General features: G+C 39.8%; 1 protein-coding gene and 1 pseudogene across 3 annotated transcripts in view; one reads left to right on the top strand and one right to left on the bottom strand.

Annotated features, from left to right (window-relative positions):
- NAT2 (N-acetyltransferase 2 (arylamine N-acetyltransferase)) overlaps positions 1-24,173 on the top strand; it is a 186,523-nt gene extending 162,350 nt beyond the window's left edge. Inside the window, exons 1-2 of one of the 3 annotated variants that reach the window (XM_011934859.1) lie at positions 12,505-12,744; positions 22,958-24,173. In XM_011934859.1, coding sequence (XP_011790249.1) covers positions 22,964-23,836 — 873 coding nt within the window. In that variant the 5' untranslated portion in view covers positions 12,505-12,744; positions 22,958-22,963 and the 3' untranslated portion in view covers positions 23,837-24,173. Of the gene's footprint in view, positions 1-12,504; positions 12,745-14,152; positions 14,248-22,957 lie in introns of those variants that run through there. The other 2 variants (XM_011934857.1, XM_011934858.1) reach the window with 2 other exon arrangements.
- Positions 6,275-6,921, bottom strand: LOC105506794 (annotated as a pseudogene).
- Positions 24,174-24,475: the final 302 nt, after the last annotated feature.

Raw genomic sequence — 24,475 nt, 5'->3', positions numbered from 1 at the left:
AAGGAGGCAAGATAGGAAAAAACAAAGGATCTACAAAACAACCAGAAAACAATAAATAAAATGGCAGTAGTAAGTTCTTACCTAGCAGTAATTACGTGACTATAAATGGATTTAATTCTCCAGTCAAGTCATAGAGTAGTTGAATGGATGAAAAAACAAGACCCAACTCTATGCTGCCTACGAGAGACACACTCTCTTTCCAGTAAGGACACACATGGACTGAAAGTGAAGGGACAGAAAAAGATATTCCATGCAAAGGGACTCCAGAAAAGAGCAAAAGTAGCTATATCAGATAAAATAGACTTTATGTCAAAAACTATAAAAAGAAACAAAAAAAGGCCATTACATAATAATAAAGGGGTCAACTTTATAAGAGGACATGTTAATTGTAAACCTATACGCACCCAAGATCAGAGCACCGAAATATATGAAGCAAATATTAATAGATAAAGGAGAGATAGACTACAATACAGCAATAGTAGGCAACTTCAATACCCCATTTTCAGCGATGGAGAGATATCCAGGTGGAAAAACAGGAAGGAAATATCAGACTTTGTGTTAGGCTCTTCTTGCACTGTTATAAAGGAATACCTGAGACTGAGTGATTTATAAACAAAAGAGGTTTGACTGGCTCACAGTTCTGCAGGCTACATACACAAGCATGGCACGGGGATCTGCTTGGCTTCTAGGGAGGTCTCACAGAACTGTTATTTATGCTAGAAGGTGAATCGGGACCAGACACATCACATGACCACAAGAGGAGCAAGAGAGAGATTGGAGAAAGTGTGACACACTTTTAAACAACCAGATCTTGCGAGAACTCATCCACTATTGCAAGGACACCACTAAGGGGTTGGTGCTAAACCATTAATGAGCAATCCACTCCCATGATCCAGTCATGTCCCATCAGGTCTCACCTCCAATGTTGGGGATTACAATTCAACATGAGATTTAAGGGGACAAACAACCAAATTATATCAGACTTAATTTGATACTCTAGACCAAATGGACCTACCAGACATACACAGAACATCCTACCCAACACAAACAGACTCTTCTCAAGTTAACATAGAACATTCTCCAGCATAGATCATATGTTAGGCCAAAAAACAAGTTTTAACAAATTTGAGAAGACCAAAATCATATCAATTATCTTTTCTGACTACACTGGTATGAAACTAGAAATCAGTAACAGGAGGAGTCATTGAAAATGAACAAATATGTGCATATTAAACAATATGCTCCTAAACAATGATTGGGTCAATGAAGAAGTTAAAGGAGAAACTAAAAAATATCTTGAGATAAAAGTAGCCCTAAAAGGGAATTTTATAGCATTAAACCTATATAAAAAAAGAAGAAAAGTTGTCAAATGAAAAAACTAATGTTACATCCCACAGAACTAAAAAAAGAACAACCTATGACTAAAGTTAGCAGAAGAAAAGAAATCACAAAGATCAGAGAATATATAAAGGAAATAGAAAGCAGAAAAACTACAGAAAATATCATCCAAAATAAGAGTTGAGTTTTCTTTTGAAAAGCAAAACAAACTGACAAAATTTTAGCTAGGAAACAGAAAGAAGGCTCAAAATCAGAAATATAAGAAGTGATATTACAATTGATAGCACAGAAATCAAAAGACATTAAGAGACAACTATGAAAAACTATTTGCCAACAAATTGGACAACCTATCACTTCATTCTAACAGCAGGAAGGTGAGTTTCTTAATAGGAACCTATCCTATTTTTCAGAAATTTAAGGAATAGTGAGTTCAAATGCTGTTTTGGTGATGTGTATCACCATCCAGCTACTTTCTCTTTAAATAATTCCTAGGTTTTTTCTTATGTGTTTTTCAGAATAACTGCAATAGTTACAATTTAATCATTAGTACTAAACTTTCACTCTATCAGGCCACAGATTTGGGGGAGTCGTTATGCAATACATTCTAACAGAACCTGAAAACGCTTTCAAATGAATCAACACTCTATGGAGCTTCATTAAAGGGACAGAAGATATGAATCCTTGAATGGGCTAATAAGTGTGTGCTTCCTGTTCTCTTTTTTCTTGGCAAATGATCTAACTCCTTTAGCTTATCTCATTATTTTCCAGGGGTTTAGTTATCTTCTCCGACAAATAAGACATGAACTAAACCAATACTGTGGTGTTGTCTTATTTGTCAGAGAAGATTATTGGCCAGACTGTGTAGAGACAGAGGTTTTGAAATCTCTCTTAAGCATGAAAACTTGGGGAGATGATCAAATGCCTAAAGACAATTTTTTGTGTGTGTGGAAAAATCAGCGTGAAAAACTTCTGGGGTCAAAACTATGTTGCCCAATGAGCACAGGCAGTCTTCAAGGGGGTTCAGTAAAGATATGCAGGTCCACATATGACTCAAGAATGAATAGAAATTTGGGCAAATTGTAAGCATGACGGGAGTTTCCCTCCTTCTCATGGAGGTTTAAAATAAGTTCACAGTAGGCAGGGACTTTGCCTCATTTTTCATTTATCCAGGAGGCATGCAGTAAATATTTGCTGGATCAATGAATGAATCGTTCCAAGCTCTGTCAGCACAGTGCCAGACAAAAGTAGTGTTCAAAACTTATTATTGAATGACGGCATGAGGTATAAATATATACTTTACTGTTGGAAGGGAACCTACATATAGCTATGCTACTGGGGTCAACTTTACCCCATTACACACCCACATCAAGCAGCCTCCTGAATTGGTGGTAGCCGCCTAGTGTAAGGTGGAAATGGACATGAACAGCACTGGCCCTGGGAGAGAGATTCAACCTCCCTGTGCCATTCCCTGCCTCCTGCTGTTCCCACCCAGCTAGTCAGCCCTGCAGATGAAGGAAGAAGTGGGCATATGCCTTTAGTGATGGCGGGGGGTGGGTGTCAGAGGAAGGGGGTGGAAATTAGTTTGGGGAAGGGAACCAGAAATAACAATGGATTTGAAAAGCACCAGTTATAAAGCAATGGCTTCACTGAATTCAACCTTTTAATGGGCTAACCTAATAATGAATTTTCTCATTGTTTCCCTAGTACAAGCTCTCTTTGTTGTATTCATAGAATCATAAAAAATATGACAAGGAAAGGAACTGTAGACATACTTGGTGCCAACACCCTCATTTTGCAAATTAAGAAAGAGCCCTTTACACCCAAGCATCCTCAAGTCACACACTCACTACCGATGGGTTGGGACATTGTCACTCTTCCTGCCCTTTCACCTAGTCTAGTCCAACCCCATGAAAGGAATTCTGTATTAGTCCATTTTCACACTGCTATAAAGAAATACCCAAGACTGGGTAATTTATAAAGGGAAGAGGTTTAATTGACTCACAGTTCTGAGTGGTTGGGGAGGCCTCAGGAAAGCTACAGTTATGGCAGAAGGCAAAAGAGAAGCAAGTACCTTTTTCACATGGTGGCAGGAAAGAGAGCGTGAAGGAGGAACTGCTAAACACTTATAAAACCATCAGATCTCAGGAGAACTCACTCACTATCATGAGAACAGTGTGGGGGAACCACTCCACGATCCAATCACCTCCCAGGGGGTCTCTCCCTCAGCACGTGGGGATTATGGGGATTACAATTCAAGATGAGATTTGGGTGGGGACACTGAGATAAACCATATTAGATCTGTCTGTAAACAAGTTAAAGATTAAACAAACTGAGCTGATACTCCAGGCCACACCACCATGCTGGGTGTGGCTGGCTAGCCCTGAGGGATGGGAGAAGCAAAGACTAGGAAAGAACAGCCAATGAGGGCTGTCCCTGCATTCTGTGGTGACCAGCCTCTAGCAGCCCAGCCCCAGAGTAGTGAACAAAGTCAGTTGACCTCCTATGGGAGGAGCAGCTGCCAGGGTGACTGTTAAATATGATGAACCCAAAATTTCAAAGGGCAGGAACAGAGGGTTTGGTCAAGTGGCAGACACCAGTGTGGCAGGCTGGCAGACTGACGACTGCAGATTGCAGCATAAACAAATACTGAGGAAGTCAGGAAAAAGGTCAAACTGAGCCATTAGGATTGCTCTGCTTCAGTCTCTGGTGCAGGAACTGTAAGCTTCCAGGAGACAGGGACATGGATGAAAATGGATGGACAGGAATGGAGGGGTGGGCTTAGCTGCCACGACGGGGCAAGCTGTCCAGCTGGTGAGTCTGAGGAGCAGCAAAACAACTCCAACTGAATCTCACTCCCTTGCAATGAAAAGCCAATCCCTGCATTTGTTCAATACCAAGGAAACATATGCTAAGCTCCTCAGTTAGGCACTGTGAGAAATGAGACAGACACAGTCTTGACTTCTCCTTCAGGGAGGAAACTGATATGAAAACAACTAATGTTGACCTCAAAACATGTTTCTTTTACTGTTTTTTTAATGCACATTTAGGATTTGTATCCTGGCAAAGAGGAAACGGGATGAATTCTGACTGACACTTCTGAGAAGACATCATAGGGGGTGACATTTGAGCTCTCAGGATTTCTACAGGCCAAGATATCTGAAAAGGGTAATCAATTCAAGCCCTAACCTACTTTTACATTTTTACTCCCATCACTCTCCTGGAAGACACCCCTGTTCTGAAGCCCTTCCATCCCGCTCTGTGGTCACCCCAGCTCATGTTTATTCCCGATTCTAATTTGTGCTTTTCATGCCCCCAAGAAAGGCAACATAGGCCTAGAGAAGCATAAACAAATTTGAATTCATTTTTATATATCTGTTAAAATGCACCTTTTCTGTGAAACCTTTCTTCAGGTAACCCAGACACAAATAATGGCTTCTTCATTTGTGTTCCAATTATACCTAGTATGCCAGGCCATTTCAGAGTCTGCAACGGTGTGTTATTTATTTGTTTGCCTCACTTAATCTCTGACTAGGTTGTGAATGCATTTAGTTAATCAGCACTTACTGGATACTAACCATGTACCTAGCATCTGCTTGATAAAAGTATATACAGATAATACATTTTTGTTAAATGAACCTACAATACAATGTGCTGAGGCTATAGAATTCACTGCACTGAGACATATAGGTAAGAAAAAATAGAGTTCAGGAAATGGCTACTTTGGTGTGGCCAATGCAAAGAATTACAGAATTATGCTGAGGGTTGTAAAATAACAGTCAAGAACCAAAAGTCAAAAGGCAAGGTAACAAAATTGACTTATCTATCAATTTTATCACTGAGCTACTGTCATGATTTTAGTTACATACTTATAGCAACTAGCTATACAAAACATAAGCATTCTGTTAAAACCATTTAAGCTAAGTTTTGAGACTTCTGTTGTGCCACAATGCTTTTTGCAGCCTTTTTAGTAATTTGTTCTAAGGTGGCTGATTAAAGAAGTTGTATATATATATCTGCATAAATCTCATAACTCGGGGCAGTATACCTAGGAGCCTTTGTAACAAGGTATCTTGATATCATCCTAGTAATTGCCTTTTAATTTTGTGAAAAGTAGGAAATTCTTTATGGTTGGGATGGCTAAAAAGGGGTCATACAATGACCCAGGAAGCAAAGTCCCTTATTTTGCCAGCTATTTAGGCATCTGTGTGCCTTTGGTTTGGAGGATCTAACTTAATTAATTTTTCTTTCATCAACCAGGAAGCAGCATCGATAATTTTCATCCCTCAAACTTGGCCCTTACATTCTCACATTCCCATCTCTTCTGTGATAATGGCTGGGCCTAGAGGGAAGGTACTTACACAGTTTTAGCAGTGGAGCATTAGCAATGAACATAGATCAGGCTCAGTGGATTCTGAATGGTTTTTAAGTTTCAGAGATATCAGATAGAGAGGAGAAAGGTAATTTTTGTTGTTTTACCCAATTTTGTAAGCCATGCATAGAATTACCAATGTTATAAACAAAAAGGACATAAGTGCTGCCTAGCTCTGACAATGAAAGGAAAAGGACACTCATGGGTATCTGGACAATTCAAAATTATCTAGCATTAAGGCATAAAACAAAGTATATTAATTCAGATGAAGGAAAAATTACTAAATCAATAGTTACTATTTAACTGGCCCCATGTCATATGAAAGCAGTTTATTTTGACGGTCATCTTCTCCCAGGTCTGAAGATGAGGCTTTGGTTAACTTGAATTTAGTGCCAGGTATCAGGGTTGACATTTAAGATTCAATAGAAGTCAAGTACCCCCTTTTAGATGAGACAGGTGTACGCAGGGATCAAAGCCTCGTAATTTAACAGTTCAAGATTAGTTAACGGGATTTGATAAACATCTTTTTTTTTTTTCTGTTAGCATTAGAGTTCATTCTAATGTGCCTTAATATAGGTGCTGGGGCTTGCCCACAGTGCTTTTGATATATAAAGCCCAGACATTCTTCCAGTTTTTCTTGAGCAATGACACTAGGAAGTTGACAGCCAGGTGAAAGTTTTACACAAACTCATTGTCTGTCATCTTCACATGGCCAACAACGACAGCCAGCTATAACACTTTCTTCATACGAAACTTGATTGTGGGCTTGGCCTGATCCCCTTTGGCCACCATGTTTTCGTTGTGTATGAGCAGAGAAGGGAACTCTCCTGCTTTATTTAGGCTTGGGCCAAGGATTCGTGGGATCTGCTTGATCAGAGACTCTGAAGCCAAAAATGCATCATACTTCTTAGCCAGCTTTTTGACCAGTTTATTCTCATTGAGTTTTTTCATCATCTTGATGTTCATGTGGGGGATACCCATGGCCTTGGCCTCATCACAGTGCTGCTGGTGCCCCAGGGAACACAGCGAGAACTTGGGCTGGGGAGTGGACTTAAGCCTGAAAAGCATTTGTCCTTCTGGGGGTCACAGTTCTTCAAGCTGATCTGCAACTCCACTGTCTCCAAAAACTTCCGACGCTTGTGCTGCTTCCTGTGCAGGACTTTCTGCACTGCCTGATAGTGTCGCCAGAGACTCCGCTGCTCATGGCTTCTCATGCAGCACTAACCAGAAAAGAGCAAGACCTCCTTTTAACAGAGGGAATCTCTCAAATGATATCTAATCATCCAGCTGAAGGTGGTGATACTGGAGTTTATGACTTACTTGGAAGCTGCAGAAAGATTTTATAACCTCAGGGTGATTCGTTTTTATAATTTTGGGGGTGCGGTCATTACAATCCTTGTCTCTTTGGAGAGTCAAAACACTTTTATGTACAGGTTTATTATTATTCACATGCCTCCAAAATTCATCTGAGTTTAATCATTTGTGTTCATGTTGATTGCCTATAGATGTGGATTTAATTCTTCCATCATAGTTTGTATCTTCCATTCACCTCACTTAGTTCCTAGGTTTTATTCTTTCTCTCTGCCCTCCTGCAGGATTGAGATCTTTCCACCTCATTCCATGTGTTTCCCTTTTAGTTTATACCATTTCTCTCTTTTGGTGGTTATCTTAGAATATGCATATTTAATTCTGATTTTTACTCCTTACATATAAAAAACCTGAGAATCATTCAATTCCAGCCACTTCTATAACTTACGTATCATATTGTCCAATATTCTAGATATACCCTGATTTGTAAGCCTACAAATTACAAAATGTTTTACACCAGCATTGACCAATAACCTTCTTTGATATATAAATGTTCTGTATCTGTGTTATCCAGTGTGTTAATCACTAGGGCCACTGAGCATTTAAAATGTGGCTAATACAACCCAGGAACTGAATACTTAATTTAATTAATTCAATTTATTGATAAATAATTTATTTGCTCTCTTGCTGTGGCTGGAGTACAGTGGTATGATCTTGGCTCACTGCAACCTCTGCCTCCCAGGTTTGTGACTCTCCTGCCTCAGCCCCCCCAGTAGCTGTGATTACAGGTGGCCGGCTGTATTTTGCACATTTAGTGGAGATGAGTTTCACCACGTTTGCCAGACTGGTCTCAAACTCCCGACGTCAAGTTGATCTCCCTGCCTTGGCCTCCCAAAGCGTTGAGATTACAGGCATGAGCCACTATGCCCGTCCAAGTTTATTTAATTTAAATAGCCACTGACGGATGCTGCCTACCAAAATGAAGACCAGTTTCATGCAATGGGCATGTTTAGATTCAAAACATCCCCCTTGTCTGTGCTTACCATTTCTTTGTAAAATCATCTTCCTTCTTAAGTTTCATTTTCTTAAGAGATAGGATGACATGAAGGGATTTTTTTCAGCAAGCAAAAATAATTAACAATTGACACTCAAAGTGAAAAATATTTACAGGGGTAGTGAATTCTAGACTTCTCGTTTCCTCAGCAGTTCTCGTTTTTCCAGCTTTCATTGTTGCTGTTGAGAAATCAGCTGTCAATGTGTCTTCCTTCTCAGGGCACCTGTTTTTCTTCTCTGGCTAAGGACTGTAAGATTGTTGGATCCTGCTTTTATGTTCTGCAGTGACGTGTAGATACCTCAGGGTGTGTGTTGTTTCCAACAACTTACTTGGAAGTTGTTGGAAGCTGTGTCACTTTCATTCCTCCAGCAAACAGATTCAGAGACTAAGTGAGGAGTGTAAAAGGGCTATCAAGGGCTAACACCTGTGAAAGACAAGGGCAGGAAGCAGAACGGTACCAGGAGAGCCTCACAACATGATGCAGAATGGGCAGTCTCAAATAACTCACAGGGAACCCTGGAGCAGTCTGCCTATTAAAGGAGTGCTTAATCACTGGCTGGAGGCCACCCACACAGTGCATGTCCTTAGTTCAGTGGCTGAGGCAGATGCAGAAGGCAATGGTCTGGACTGTCAACAGTCTACACTCTTTGCAGCTGAACGGCCAGTTATTTCTCAAAAAAGATCAAGAGGTGCATCTCCATGGCTGCCACAGGTTTCCCAAATCTCAAGACTGTTCTCTTTCACCAAGCTGGGAAAATCTCTGCCCAGTCATCTCTCCATTTCCCACCAACCCAGTCATTCGTTAAAAAAAATAACAAATCTATCAAGCATTCTCAGTTCAGCCACACCAGAGAGGCTTATGAGAACATCTAGCATGCTACATTATCAATTAGAAGTCTTTTTGAAATTGTGTACCATGGGAAAATTACCCATTTTATTAAATATTTAGGGAGTGAGGGGCCTCATCTCTGAACAACTGCTCAATAAGTGTGATTTCCTCACTCCAAGACACTTAGAAAACACCAGCCACACTGGACCACTTCTGCAGCAAAGCACTCACCTGGGGCAGAAGCCATCTGACATCTGCTATCTGTCCTCACCCCTACCCCTCCCATTAGGTAACAGCAAAGCTCCCTCTACCCCCACCCAGCTCCACCCTCTGTCAGGAAACTTTTCCTCCCTGACTCCAAGAGGGTAGGGAGGCATGTCAGTCACCGCCCCACAATTGGAGCCAGCAACTAGTTCAGAGGTGGCCATGTGGCCCAACTCACATCCACGATCTGGAAAGGTACAGCTCCCTTCCACCCTTTGAATTCTGAGCTGTAAAATGCTTCCCCGGGCTACTAAGGAAAAGAAAGAGACTCAAACAGGCAGAAGCCAAGAGAGTAGAGAAGGCCATGGTGTTCTGTTCCGGACACACGGTGCCTGGATGGGCTCCACGTTCTCCCGAATGCCAGGTGCCCATGCACCCCTGGGGTTTTCCTCCCTTCCAGCGAGTTTTGGACTAATGCGGATAATCGGCAAAATACATTCTCTTCCTGTCCTGTGGCCCCTGTGAACACGGGCAGGGGAAGAAGGCCTGTGACTTTCTCACCACAAACTCCTCCCACCCATCCCTACCAACGTTCCTCTTCCCTGAGTCTGCAAACCTCTGGGAAGCTCTCAGGCCTCACCGAGAAGACTGGAGGGCTGGATCTGGTTCACTCTTTCCCTGGGGTCTGAAGGATCTGCGCCCTGCGTTCAAGGACAACGCTGAAACATTCTTTTCTGCGTGCCTGATCTGAGGCCTCACAACTCAGGTGAACAAGACTGTGTCCCTTTCACATGGAGAAGCCGAGTTCCACAGAGGTTGCGGGAGGAGCGGGCATCACACAAGGACTCGGAGGGGCTCCTCGAGACTCCCAGGACAGAGACGGCAGCCCCAGGTGGGAAAGGCCCAGGCCAGGGACACGCTGGGCCTGAGGTGGGGGAAGGGAGGAGCCCTCAGGCGCCCCCACGAGGCCGGCGCGCTCAGGGTCCTAGACGGGATCGCACGCTCCTTGCGGGCCCCGTGCAGGGAGCGAGGGACGCTGGCCGCCTTCTTTCTGCGCAGGTTCTGGCGCCGCCGCTTCTTCACCTTGTCCGCCCAGCACTTCTCCTTGCGCCTCAGGCCTCTATGGGAGGCGCTGGGCGTTCCGGATTGTCGCGCTGTCCGCCTGGTTCGGCAGATCTCTCCGCTTCCGCTTCCACTTCCCGTTGGCCTCTAGCTCTCGCGCCTTCCGCTGGTCTCGCCCCCGGAATTCAGCAGCGTCCGGACTTCCTCCCTTTGGGCTCCGCAAGGCTCCCCTTCACCTCCTGCCTCTTCCTCCTCTTTGCGCCTTGCTGGCCGACTCGTGGTCACTCACTTCCACCTTGTGGACTACCAGCCCCGACGGCTCCTGCGGCTCCTTGCAGGCCACCTCGGGGGTGGGCTTGGTCGCCGCCCTGGCCCTCGCCCCCTCGACCTTGGCCTTTTCTGCATTCCCTTTTGCCGCAGTTCCTTCGCTTCTTCCGGTCCCGCTCCTTCTTTCGTCGCCTTTTCTCCAAAGCGTTTGGCCTCAGCTCCTTAGCATTGTTCTGGCCCCGGGCCTTCTGTGTTTTCTCCTGCAGTCGCAGTGTTTTTAATGTATGGGGGAAAGAGAAACATTCTATAGTGCTTTGAAGAGGTCGCTGTCTTCTAGTGAGCATTTGCCTTGGGATGTGACCTTTGAAAGTGCTTCTCAGCATCCATTCCCCCGTCCCCTCCACTTAGGTGAAACGGGAATGCTGGAAGGGTTGGAGCTGAATGTTTCTCTTACCTCACTTCAGTTAAGCCCTTGTAATTTCCCTTGAGGGAGGGAGGACCAGAATGTTCTGGACTTACATCACAATGGTTATTTTTCTCCGCTTTCTGCTAGGAGCATGAAGAGACTATTCTCCAGCATTCACAGTGAGAACTTGGTGGGGATCCTGGAGGTAAAACACAAAAATGTAAAGACTGCATGAGACTGAGCACCCAAGAACTTTAAACTCTCAAGCTTGTCTGCACTGAGCCTCAACAATTCATGAATTATTACATGTTTGTATGTTCCTAAAAATACTGGCTTCATCTGTGGTCTTCTAAACCTGGGCTTTAGTTCCTAGAATTGAGAATAAATTGCGATTATCTATCTTTATCTGTCTGTTTTCAGGACAGCACTTTGCTCTGTGACTTCAATTCTGTCACGGATCTCAGAAGATTTATTTTCAGTTTGTTTAGTTTTCTCATTGATGAGAAGATGGGAGGGATAATCCCAAACTTTACTTCTTAAAGTGAAAACCAGAAGTTATGCTAAATGTTAAAATAAATAATAAGCAAGAAACAAAACAAAATTAGCTTGGATATAGAGCCCTTCTTCAGAGAAGATCAGGAAAGGAAGAACATTTCTTTCTTTCTCTGCAAAAATGTAAGTTTTGTTGTTGTTATTAGCAAGGAAACAGAGTTAATTATCAAACTTTAGAATCTTGACACAGAAGTGAGTTAGCACTTGTTAGAATCTTTAAACTAGACATAACTAACTCTAATGCTTTTCTTTGAAGACACAAACAACATGCTTTCTACTTGTATAAGTCACAGTGAAGAAGGAGCTTTTCTTTATGGTGTCACTGTTGTTATCCAGCCCATCTCTGTGTCTCTTACTTGTATGGTGAGGAAGTGCTTAGTGACAGCTCAGGTGTTCCCCAATTCTGCTCTTCTTCCACATGCAAAACTTTGATGAAGTCAAATTTTGGCTTGAGTCTTGATGACCACCGTATGGGAGGCTGTAGGTTATTGTCAAGCTCTCTGACATCTCAAACCCCCAGCCTCAGGTGTTTCTGCCCTTGGACACCAGGATTCTTGACTCTGGTCTTACTCTCCCTTAGTCACAAGTCTCCTCATCTCATAGTTTCTCATGACGGTTCTTGCTGGACATCCTCAAGAATTTCAGTCACAATGACAATAATTAGAGGCAATCCCAGAATTATACATGTGCCAATCTGGATGGTAACATTTTAATTCCAGGCATCAAGTTTTCAACAATCAAGGAGAAAAATGACCATCATCCATTGAAGATTCCTCTCCCATACTGTGTCAAAAATGGTCCAGATCACAATCCTACATGCTGGAATTACTTCCTCTGCCCCTGTCTCATCCCCACCTTGGCCAAAGGTTTTCTAGTAAGATCTGAATTTTAATCCATCTCTCTTCTCCTGTGTGTCCTGACTAATTTGGCAGAAGGAGTTCTTTCTTAAAACCTTGCCATTTAACTCACAAATGGAAATGTGAAGGGTCAATAGGTATGTGAAGAACCTATTCACCCATATTCACTGGGAATCAGAGAAGTGAAAATGAAAAGAACCCTGAGCTATCATCTTAGATACTAAAACTGTCAAACATTTGAAGGTGACTAACACCAAGTGTCAATCAGGATATGAGGAAAGTAGGAATTCTTCTACACAAAAGGAAAGAAATCTGGCAGTGCCAAAAGAAAAATAAAGTACATCTATGATCTGCCCCTCCACAGATCCCTTTCCTAATACGTATATCCCAGTGATGCTCTGCTAATCTATAGGGGATGTCTAGAAAGGTATTCATCACATCAGTGTTTATAGTAACCAGGAGGAGGAGGCAATCAAATGTCCTTCACAAGTGGAACTGGTAAGTTAAAAAGACTTAGGTTGGGTTTCTCTAAAACCAGGCCCCAAGACAAAGATTGGTATTCTGGTGGCTTATTTTGATTTAGGAGATGATTTAAGGAATCACCAGTGCGGGAGTAGAACAGTGAACCCAGTACACCTTGACAACCAATAAAAAGGTGCATTGTTGGCCGGTTTCCTGTGAAGAAAGGGAGCATAATCCCAGTAGACAACACCAGGAGGCAGTTTTGTACATGCCTAAGAGTAATCCCACCTTAGCATGTAGAAAACAAGGATATTTACTCTCCAATTCCCATCTTCTAGGCTGAAGTGGTGGTCCCAGGTGCACTAATTTGCAGTTCATCTGCCCAAGCACAGGCCAAAAGAGAGCCTTCCCACAGAGAGTCCCAAGTTCATGTGGCAGGACACCAGAGGTATGTAGTAGAACAGTAGGTGCTGAAGGCAACAATTACATCATGAAAACTACAGATCTCACTCATATGTGGAATATAAAATAATTGATCTCATAGAAGTTAAGAGTAGAATAGTTAGAGTAGTAGAAAGTTAAGAGTTGTTACTGGAGACTGGAGAGAAAAGGGTATGGAAGCTAGAAAAAAAGGAAGGATTTTGAATGTTCTCATGACAAAGCGATGATAAATGTTTGAGGTGACAGATATGCTAATTACCAGGATTTGATTTTTACACAATGTATGCATGAATCAGAACATCACACACTACCAAATAAATATATGCAACTGTTATGTGTCAAAAAACATTATGTACAATGTTAATATTTTATATTAATGTAAATAAAAATTTACATTAGTATTAATGTAAATTAAAAAGCAGAAACAAAGCCGTATGATACATGTGACACTTATACCACATGCATTGAGTTATTTCAGACGCATTGTGTGGTACCTTTGGGTAAACAAGTGAATGAGAGTGAGGATGAGATATGAAAAGAGGCAGAAGAAAAAGAGAGGCCTTATAGGAATTGATGAAGAAAGAGTGCCATAATCGGAGAGTGTGACTAAAACCTTTCATCTTCCTCTTCTAAGTTACTGGTTCTGCTTTTCCCCTTGACCTGTTTCAAGCTCTCACCTTCCATATCACACATGGGAAGTCTGGCATCAGACTTCCAGAGAGCAAGAACTAGGTGAAATACAAGGGAACAGCTTGTGGCATGGGTGTCATCAGATAACATAATTATCCACACCATTTTTAATGAAAAGATTTTCATTTTCATTACCTAGCCTGTGGCATGGGTGTCATCAGATAACATAATTATCCACACCATTTTTAATGAAAAGATTTGCATAAGAGATTCACAGAGGCAACCTGAGGCCCTGCAACTACATTTCCCAGAGATCCCTGAGGTGATCCTAACTAGACTCTGGGGTCAAGGTCATATGGAATTCCAGTGAGATCACTTCCCTTGCAGATTTTGGAAGGGAGAGTACTTTATTACAGACCTTGGAAGCAAGAGGATTGCATTCAGCCTAGTTCCTGGTTGCTGGCCAAAGTAAGTAGAACTTTGAAAGTAATTTGCAGTGTACTTTGAAATTGGAGTATAAATCAAAAATAAAATAAAGTCCCCCTACTGACTGAACGGATCCCCTCTTGTCCTAGGCGAACCCAGAGAAACCTGGAAAACTAAATTCCTGGCCATAATGGAAAGGGAGGTCAGACACACCTCATTATACACACTCCCTTTTGGAGTTCAGGCACAACTGACCAGCATTAACATTGAAATAATGATCATAAGACTGGCAAAATGGACTCTTTGTGGGAGTAAGATACCAAATTCCAATAGGACTCTGGTTTGGCATCACATGACAATAGCAGACTCTGAAGGAAATCAATATATTTAATCCTCAAATTATATTTCTTTGACATATATTGAAATGATCTTGCAAAATCATTTTTTTGTGGGGGAAATTTACCTGTTTCTGGCTCTGCTCTGATTGAGGAGAGATTAAATGAGAGTCTGCCACCTTAAAAATTTGAAAAGAGATATTTACCATCTGTTTTCTCTAAGGCTGCTGGCTGGAGGTTTCATCTATATAACATGACCATGGTTCCCACAACCCCCTTTAACTGAAGCATTTCATTATACTTAAAGGAGGAGACTACCCCTCATATTGTCTTTTGCCCAATTTCTGCCTCCAAAGAAAGAATAAAAGGCAGAAATGAAATCCACAAGCAGACAGCCTGGCGCCACACCCTGGGCCTGGTAGTTAAAGATTAATCCCTGACCTAATTGGTTATGTTGTCTATAGATTACAGATTATAGAAAAGCACTGTGAAAATCCCTGCCCTGTTCTGTTCTGTTCTAATTACTGGTGCATGCAGCCCCCAGTCACTTACCCCTGCTTACTCAATTGCTCATGACCCTCTCACACGGACCCCCTTAGAGTTGTGAGCTGTTAAAAGGGACAGGAATTGCTCACTCAGGGAGCTCGGTTGTTGGAGACGTGAGTCTTGCCAAAGCTCCCAACTGAATAAAGCCCTTCCTTCTTTAACTCTGCATCTGAGGGGTTTTGTCTATGGCTTGTCCTGCCATATACTGATTGCAAGTCTTTAGACAGAGCTTAACTCTTTCAACCAATTGCCAATCAGAAAATCTTTGAATCCACCTTTGTCCTATAAACTCTCCCACTTCAAGATGTATCAGATTTTCAGGCAGAGCCAATGTATACCTTATGTGGGGGCCATAGGCTGTAGGCCCCCTAAAGCTTCACTAAAAGTCACTCACATGTGACAGATTGATTAATAGGGGAAAGGGAATACAAATTTATTTAATGTATGTACATGGTCTATTAGCCAGGGCCCTTTAGAGGGCCAGAACTAATAGGATTGATGTATATATAAAGAGGAGTTAAAAGTAGTGAGTCACATGATCACAAGGTGAAGTCCCACAGTAAGCCGTCTGCAAGCTGAGGAGCAAGGAAGCCAGTTTGAGTCCCAAAACCTCAAAAGTAGGGAAACCGACAGTGCAGCCTTCAGTCTGTTGTCAAAGGTCCAGGCGTCAAAAAGCTGAAGAACTTGGAGTTTGATGTTCGAGGGCAGGAACCATCCAGCACAGGAGAAAGATGTAGGCTGGAAGACTAAGCCAGTCTAGTCTTTCCACATTCTTCTGCCTACTTTCATTCTGGCTGTGCTGGCAGCTGATTAGATTGTGCCCACCCAGAATGAGGGTGGGTCTCCTTTTCCCAGTCCACTGACTCAAATGTTAATTTCCTTTGGCAACACCCTCACAGACACACCCAGGAAAAATACTTCGCATCATTCAGTCCAATCAAGTTGACACTCAATATTAACCACCATACTCAGGAAACATGAGAATGAAGACCCAACTTCCCAATAAGTTACAGAAACTCATGTAGTATTGCGAGGCCACAGTAAAGAGTGGAGACTCAAAGCATGGCCAGAAACAGGTAAATTAGTTTTAGTGGCAACACAGGTTAAGAGAGAGAGGAAGGAAGAAACTTGGCTAGCAAAGGTGCCCTTGTTATGTAGACGAACCTTTTCTCATAAACAATAGATGGTAAATGTTTCTATCCAGATCTTTTAAAGTGTCAGACTCTCAATCTCTCTGGATCCTGGGAAAGGCTTAGAAAGGGGAGGGGGCGTGGCTGCATTAATGGACATTGTCCACAGACGCAAATTTTCCTCAGTTAAGACAGTTTTGCAATGCTACTTCTGCTTGTTGGCCAGTGGCAACCATTTGTAAATATGTCAAAGAAATATATTTGAGGGTAAAATATTTTGATTTTCTTCAGTCGCCACTTTGAAATTTAAAACAAGTTTCACATACTAAAAGCCAAGGTAATAGCTTTGGAGAGATTTGGGTTAGAGGTATTTAGATAGAGACAGTCACAGCAGTGGAAAAACAAATTCAGGATAAATATAAATGAGCAAATCTAAATATATCATTCCATATCTTCTTTAGGCAGTCTCTTGGTTTTGAGGTGAGATCATTTCAGTTAAATAGCTATGTCCCATTCCAGGAGGTGGCACTGCAAATGGTTTAGGCCTCTAGACATAATGTAACAATCAGATTTCTAGTAGAAGGCATTTCTATAGAAACGGAAAAAAATAATAAAGGTTAATATCTGGAGTAGTCTATATATAGACTAGCTTTTCTAGAATCTCTGAGGCATCTTCATATTGCAGTGGCAATCTTCCAGATTTTTCTGGAAGTTTAAACCAGGTGTTCAAGTGAACTTTCTGAGAAGACCTTGCATCAGCAGGTGTACATGAAGGTTGTTTATAAGTTACTGTTATTTTCTCCAGATACCTTCAGTTTGCAAGACTTTAAGAAAACCCCAGTTTTAATTTCTAGTGAATTCAAGTAAGAAAAATGGGAGAAAACATTGAAAATGTTACTTTGGAGACTTACAGCCAGGAAAAAATTCAGGATTTGGTCTAAATTGTAAAAAATAATAAAAACTGAAAAAACAATGGACAAGGCCAGAAGATAATAACAGATATACTACAGTTTTTGAAATATAATTTTTCCGCTTCCAATTCTTCAATTTTATGAAAGACATAGTAGAACTGATTTATTTGCAAAATAGGTTTTGTTACTGTACTTGATCTGATTATTTGCATCAAGTGCAGCAAGAATAGATATTCACTGTATAGGCTCCTTTTTAAAAAATGGCTTTGCTGGAACATTCTTTTTTGTAAAGAATCTCAGATTAGACCTCTTAAAAGCATCCTGAGCCCAACTAAGGATTTATCTGTTTCTACGAGATACCTGTATGAATGAGTGAATTCTCTCTCAGGGTTCCAAAATAATTTGGGGTTCCTGGGCCTGTCAGAATGTGACCTTCTTTTACCCATTACAGGCCAGAAACCTGTGAAGGACCCTGTAATGGAACTGCATAGACAAGTGTGAGGCCAGTTTTATACACAGGCCTATTATCAGTTTTATAAAGTCAATGTCAGTTTCTTAAAAATATGCCATTCCAGTCAAATCCTTGACTTTTGTCTCCACTTGTGTCCTGTTAAAAAAGAAAACAGATTCTAATTGAATTTATGCAGATAATTATATTCCCATAAATTAGCAATAATCACTAAGAGCTTCCAAATTTCAGAGAAATCAGGCGGATAGAAGGAAATATACTTCAAATTTTGCTCACAAGAGTATACTTTACACAAATATTAAAAGCTGTAAATATCTAAAAAGAAAAAAATTTTCTTGACTCTGAAAAACAAACAAAAGTAGCAATGTTTCAACAAAACCCATAAAAAGATTATTTCAGTCTTCTATAGTTCTGTCCATGCAGTTAACTCCTATTCTGTTAGATATTGGGTCAGCAATCCTCATGAACATATTAGTTCTCCATCAGAGTCCTGGGAGTTTTTTTTTTTTTCTCTATACCAGTGGCACAGTCTCCAAAGTTATCATAAACCTTCATTCAAGAGCACCCCTTAGAGTCCTAATCTAATTGCAAACCACCTTTTTAAAAGGATCAAAGGAGAACAACTGTGAATGACAGAAGTCTTAGGACAGCCATGATCAAGGACACACTTGAGAAGGAAATTTGGTTATTTCTGTGGCATATAACAATTTAACATAATAATTATAAATACTAATAACATATATGAAGACATCAGAATGATAAGAATATCACATAATTTTGAAAAACATACTAGTAATAGGGTTAATATAAATGTAGCTGTAATAAAGTTGAACACCATTTCATATTTGAAAATGTTTCCTATATGATTTTAACATGCCAAATACACCAAATGTGTCTGTTTTTGGCTGCAGGGGACTTAATATCAAAAAAGATAATGAGGTCAAGAAGACTGAATTTAGAATTGGATTTTGGAAAGTTTGATTTTCTTCAGTCCCCACTTTGACACTTAAAACAAGTTTCACATATTAAAAGCCAAGGTAATTGCTTTGGAGAGATTTTGGTTAAAGTTATTTAGATAGAGACAGATACAGTGGTGGAAAAACAAATTACAGTCACCAAACAGGTCATTGTAAAATAAGTCATTCATTTAAGCAAAGTGATAACTCAAAGACTTCAAAAAGTAAAAACCTTCATTCTTTGAGAGAGAAAACTCACTTTCACAAACAATAAGACCTAATAAAGACAGCATGAGGCCAACTAAATTTGTCTCTCTTCCTCAACCCCTCTTCTTTTTTTTTTTTCTCAAAAGGTAAGCAACAATCTTTCACTATCTCTTAATATTAAAAGAAAATCGTATTCAAGAGAAATCTAAATTTTACCATTGCATAGCTTATTATTAATGCTAAAGTTAACATTAATAAAGTCTTACAAACAAATCTATTTAATTTTAATTAGTTGTAAAACAAAGGAAGATTTTATAAATCTTTTATGACATTTTATAGTTTTCTATAAAAGAGCTGATTAGTACTCTAATAAAACCCTGATATTTTCACATAAGGGCCTAGATTCTGGCCCTGCATTAGTGTGCTTTTTTATTTTAAGGTTTAATTTATACAAAAATTAAGTAATTCCTTTCAAATTTTAGCCAGCTGGCTTACATATAGAATTCCTTTTACAAGAACAAGTTTTCATAAATATTTAGTTTTGTCCATATATTTAACTTAAAACAATCTTTAAAATCTAAAAACCTTTTTTTTTTTTTTTTTTTTTTGAGATGGTGTCTCACTGTGTCACCCAGGCTGGAGTGCAGTGGCGTAATCTTGGCTCACTGCAACCTCTGCCTCCAGAGTTCAAGTGATTCTCCTGCCTCAGCCTCCTAAGTAGTTGGGATTACAGCTGCGCACCACCACACCTGGCTAATTTTTGTATTTTTAGTAGAGACGGGGGTTTCACCATGTTGGTCAGGCTGGTCTCGAACTCCTGACCTCGTGATCTGCCCACCTCGGCCTCCCAAAGTATTGAGATGACAGGCATGAGCTACTGCACCCAACTTGTAATTTTTTTAATAGATAAGATTAGCTTAATATTATTGGTTTCATAAAAACAGCTAAATCCTGAGCTATCTGGAAAAACAAATATGTTTAACATTAAGGTTTATACTTGGGTGAACACCTGATTTTCACAGGCTATAAAATGGTTAGCAAGGAAATAACTTTAAATGTGACTAGTTTTGTCTAATGTCTGAGTTCTCAAAGTAATCTAGGTAAACTGCTAACAATGAATAAACTGAATAAATATAAATGGGAGGGATAAATGCTTGTTGGTTAACTTTTATATAATTTAAAATCTTAAACTTATTTTGGATTAAAGAATAGGTACTCATTAATAGTTTGGCTCATTTCCAATTAAGTAGAGACATGGAGAAACATGCCTAAACATTGTAGAGTGATTTCATCTATAAAGTGCTGATACCTGATATGCAGTGTAGGATTTTGTGTTTCCTAGGTTTAAGGTTACTAAAAATAAAACTTCCATTTAATATATAATTCTGTATATAAAGTCTGTCAAAGACATGTTTTTGATGAAAAAAGAAAATATAAGACAAATAGAAAAATGTATTCTCATTAAAAAGAAAATAATTTTTGTCTAATTCAAAGGTTATTTATGCAACAAAGTAAAAAGGAACCAGTAAGTAGGGGAGAGAGATATAAAGAAAGTTATAGATATAAAGATGCATTTGTGATAAGAGAGATTAAAAAGAAAAGAGAATTATTTTGTATGAAAAATAATTTTATATAGTAAATTTTTTTTTCTGAAGATGACTGGTTATCTAAGAAAGAGTGAAATTTAGGATACAACATAAAGTCCAGTCATGTTGTAAGTGGCATGTGTATAATCAAATTCATAAAAGAAATTTTGTCTGTGGTTATGTTGGCTTTAATGAAAATTGAATCATTTATAGTCGTCTTTCTGGAAACTGAGCTTTGACCAAAACACCACAATACAAAACCAAAACATTGGTTAGAACTATAAGGGTTTCTTAAAGTATTGAATTGCTCTTCATTAAATTCCAAGAAATTTTAATGTTTAATGCTATTTTTTTCTTTTCGAAACTTCGCAGACTGATATCTCAGAAGTCAACTTCTGGTGTATCCTGCTGCTTTCAGCCTTTTCTTCATTTGAGAACAGCTGGGATGTTAACTCTCTCTTTCAACTTTTTGCTGGCTCTGGCAACTTTTTTTTCTTCAGGTCTAAATCTGTTGCTATAGCCTGATGCTGAAGTGTTTCATCTTAAAGCTTCAAAAAAGCAATGTTTTCTTCCATTATAACTTAATTCTGTGCTGTTGGCTTTTCTTCCTATGAGTAAGGGCCAGAAACCTTCTGAAGGATTACGGAAAAATCAGCTCACAAAAGATAGATCAGTTGAAGAGAAGGCATGCAGATTTGTTGGAGTGTGTATTCTGGAGTCTTCAGAATAAAGACCCAAACACACAGGGAAATTGTCCTTTTTATGCTTAGGTGCAACAAAGTATGGGCACATATAAAAATATGATTGAACCAAAGGCATAACCTAATGCTAATAGACTGGGGAAACCCAGCAAGGCCTGTCTCTCTAGATTCCTCTTGACCTCTCTAAGCATGTACTCCTTCTTTCTGGGTATAGGGATCTTATGATCTATGATCCAACAAGATAGGTTGGATAATTTCTTTACGGCTAATTCATACACAGAAAGGGAGAGGGCAAATTAGAGTAGTATTTTTAGGCTTTATGGCTGGTTTTGAGAAAAAGGAGTTCTGATTTCTAGGTTCTGCCTTGGGGAAGGAGATTCTAGTGTGTATGGCCAGTGTTGAGGAATAATGGGACTGAGAGATAGGAGGCCAGGAGAAGGCCAAAGAAAAACTGACTTCTGAAGCTTTTACCTTGGGGCACTGTCTTCTGAGCTACAACATATATTTAAAGTCTTCAACAAAACCATGAAACTTCTGTGCTATTATTAAGAGTCACATATTTCCCTGCTCAGGTTACTAGTAAATTCTTTGTTAGTGTTGTTCTTCAGTGGGTTCTCCCCAGTAACTTTGGGTTGATATCCTCCCAGCTTCTATCTTTGAAGCAGAATATTTGTGCTTAGATTTCAGCAAAGATGCCTCAACAGAGTTTCATTGAGCTACTTAGGCCATATGCCATCCGTCAGCCAAGCTTTGGTCCTAGAGCTGTTGTGTTTGAATTGGTCCTACATAGTTCATGTGACTGCCCGTAGAGTTCAATATGGGCAGCCTATTGTCCACACAGTAGCTAGACAGATCACTTTGAGTAGGCAAACATTGTTCCCCTTATAACCCTTTTCTCATCCTATCTCATTTTGATTTCTCATCTCGTTTAGAATAAAAACCACAATGTAAGCATTGGCTCCAAGGCCACTGTTACTTGTCAGAGCTCATCTCAATTCAGTCTCCTTCTCACTGACTATACTCCATTCACCCTGGCTTCCTGGATGTTTCTTGAACACTCAAGACAGGTTCCAGCTAAGGACCCTGGCACTTTCTCTTCCACTGCATGGAACAATCCTCCTCACACATATCCACAGAACTTATTCTCTAGCATCCTTAAAGTCTTAGTGAGCCTTTCTTTAACCACCTTATTTGAAGTCAGTGCTCTCCCTGTGCACCCACTAACCCCTTTTATTGTTTTCACCAGGCACTTACCACAATCTAACAGACTGCATGTTTTATTCATTTATTCAGTTTATTATTTGTGTCACCTCAACTCCCACTAAAATATAAGATTTTTGAGGGCAAGCAAGCACTAGATCAATAGGAAACACATCAAGAGTATTCCGTAAACTGTTTCTTGAGTGAATCAGTGAATGAATGAGTTAACCAATATAATTTTTTGAGTGAGAAGCTTCGTGTTAGGTACAGCTAAATGGGAAATCAAGTGGGTCATGTACCATGAATACCATGTCCTCTATTGTATACTTCTCCTGCTTATATCAGAAACTGTTTATAAACTTATTATAATTGATACCAATTGGAATCTCTTTTTTACTCATCACCAAGAAAACCACAAACAAGTTGTTTACCATTTGGCTCCTCATTTAATCTGGATTTCCAACTCCTCATGCTTGAAAGACAGAAGATACAATAATACTTTCCTTACAGGGTACTGATACTATTAAGTGAACTTATGCATGTAAAAGGAATTCATGCAATAAAAATACTAACAAAAGAATTATTATGACAGGTACTTACAACCATTGTGTTTTTATGTATTTTAAATACATTATACCTATAATTAGCCACTCAAGGAAATCCAAGTGCTAAAGTAGTGATATGTTCTTATGTTTTGTTTTTCTTGCTTAGGGGATCATGGACATTGAAGCATATTTTGAAAGAATTGGCTATAAGAACTCTAGGAACAAACTGGACTTGGAAACATTAACTGACATTCTTGAGCACCAGATCCGAGCTGTTCCCTTTGAGAACCTTAACATGCATTGTGGGGAAGCTATGGAGTTGGGCTTAGAGACTATTTTTGATCACATTGTAAGAAGAAACCGGGGTGGGTGGTGTCTCCAGGTCAATCAACTTCTGTACTGGGCTCTGACCACAATTGGTTTTCAGACCACAATGTTAGGAGGATATGTTTATATCCCTGCAGCTAACAAATACAGCACGCACATGGTTCACCTTCTCCTGCAGGTAACCATTGATGGCAGGAACTACATTGCTGATGCTGGGTTTGGAGGCCCCTCCCAGATGTGGCAGCCTCTGGAATTAATTTCTGGGAAGGATCAGCCTCAGATGCCTTGCATTTTCCGCTTGACAGAAGAGGAAGGAATCTGGTACCTGGACCAAATCAGAAGAGAGCAGTATATTCCAAATGAAGAATTTCTTAATTCTGATCTCCTGCCAAAGAAGACACATCAAAAACTGTACTCTTTTACGCTTGAACCTCGAAAAATTGAAGATTTTGAGTCTATAAATACATACCTGCAAATGTCTCCAACATCTGCATTTACAACCACATCATTTTGTTCCTTGCAGACCTCAGAAGGGGTTCGCTGTTTGGTGGGCTTCACCCTCACCTATAGAATATTCAATTACAAAGACAATACAGATCTGATCGAGTTTAAAACTCTGATTGAGGAAGAAGTTGAAGAAGTGCTGAAAAATATATTTAAGATTTCCTTGGGGAGAAAGCTTGTGCCCAAACCTGGTGATGGATTCTTTACTATTTAGAATAAGGAACAAAATAAACCCTTGTGTATGTATCACCCAACTCACTAATTATCAACTAATGTACAATCACATATCCTCTCTACCCTCACATTATTTTGAAGAAAATCCTAGACATCAAATTCATACATAAAATACCAGCATTTATTGGAAAACAATAACCTTTTAAAGAAACATAAGGACACATTTTCAAATTGATAAAAATAAAGACATTTTAAGAATGGCATGTGATTATCTTGGGAAGCAGAGTGATTCATGCTAGAAAACATTTAATATTGATTTATTGTTGAATTCGTAGTAAATTTTTACTGGTAAATGAACAAAGAATATTGTGGAAAAACTCATCATCTCTAAAGTATATGAAAACATTGTTGGCTAATATATTGAGAATCAAAGTTTTTCTTTAGACAACTTAGGATATTATGGGGCTAGGCATGTTTTCCTCAATAGAGTCTTCCTCTTATCCTCTTTCTTGTCTCGTAGTTACATTCTTTCACTTCCATCCATACTTTGCCACAAGAGAGGGAACATGAGCTTTATTGTATAGATCTGATTTGAAATCCTGCGGACACAGGGTGAATTACTTTTAAAATCTGTGGCTCTGATTCCTCAAAGATAAAATGCAAATAATATTTACATAAT

The sequence above is a fragment of the Colobus angolensis genome, unplaced genomic scaffold (genome assembly GCF_000951035.1).
Source record: "Colobus angolensis palliatus isolate OR3802 unplaced genomic scaffold, Cang.pa_1.0 Scaffold14, whole genome shotgun sequence".
NCBI classification, from domain to species: domain Eukaryota; kingdom Metazoa; phylum Chordata; class Mammalia; order Primates; family Cercopithecidae; genus Colobus; species Colobus angolensis.
The sequence above is the reverse complement of the archived record's forward strand: the minus strand, read 5'-3'. Positions and strand labels throughout refer to the sequence as shown.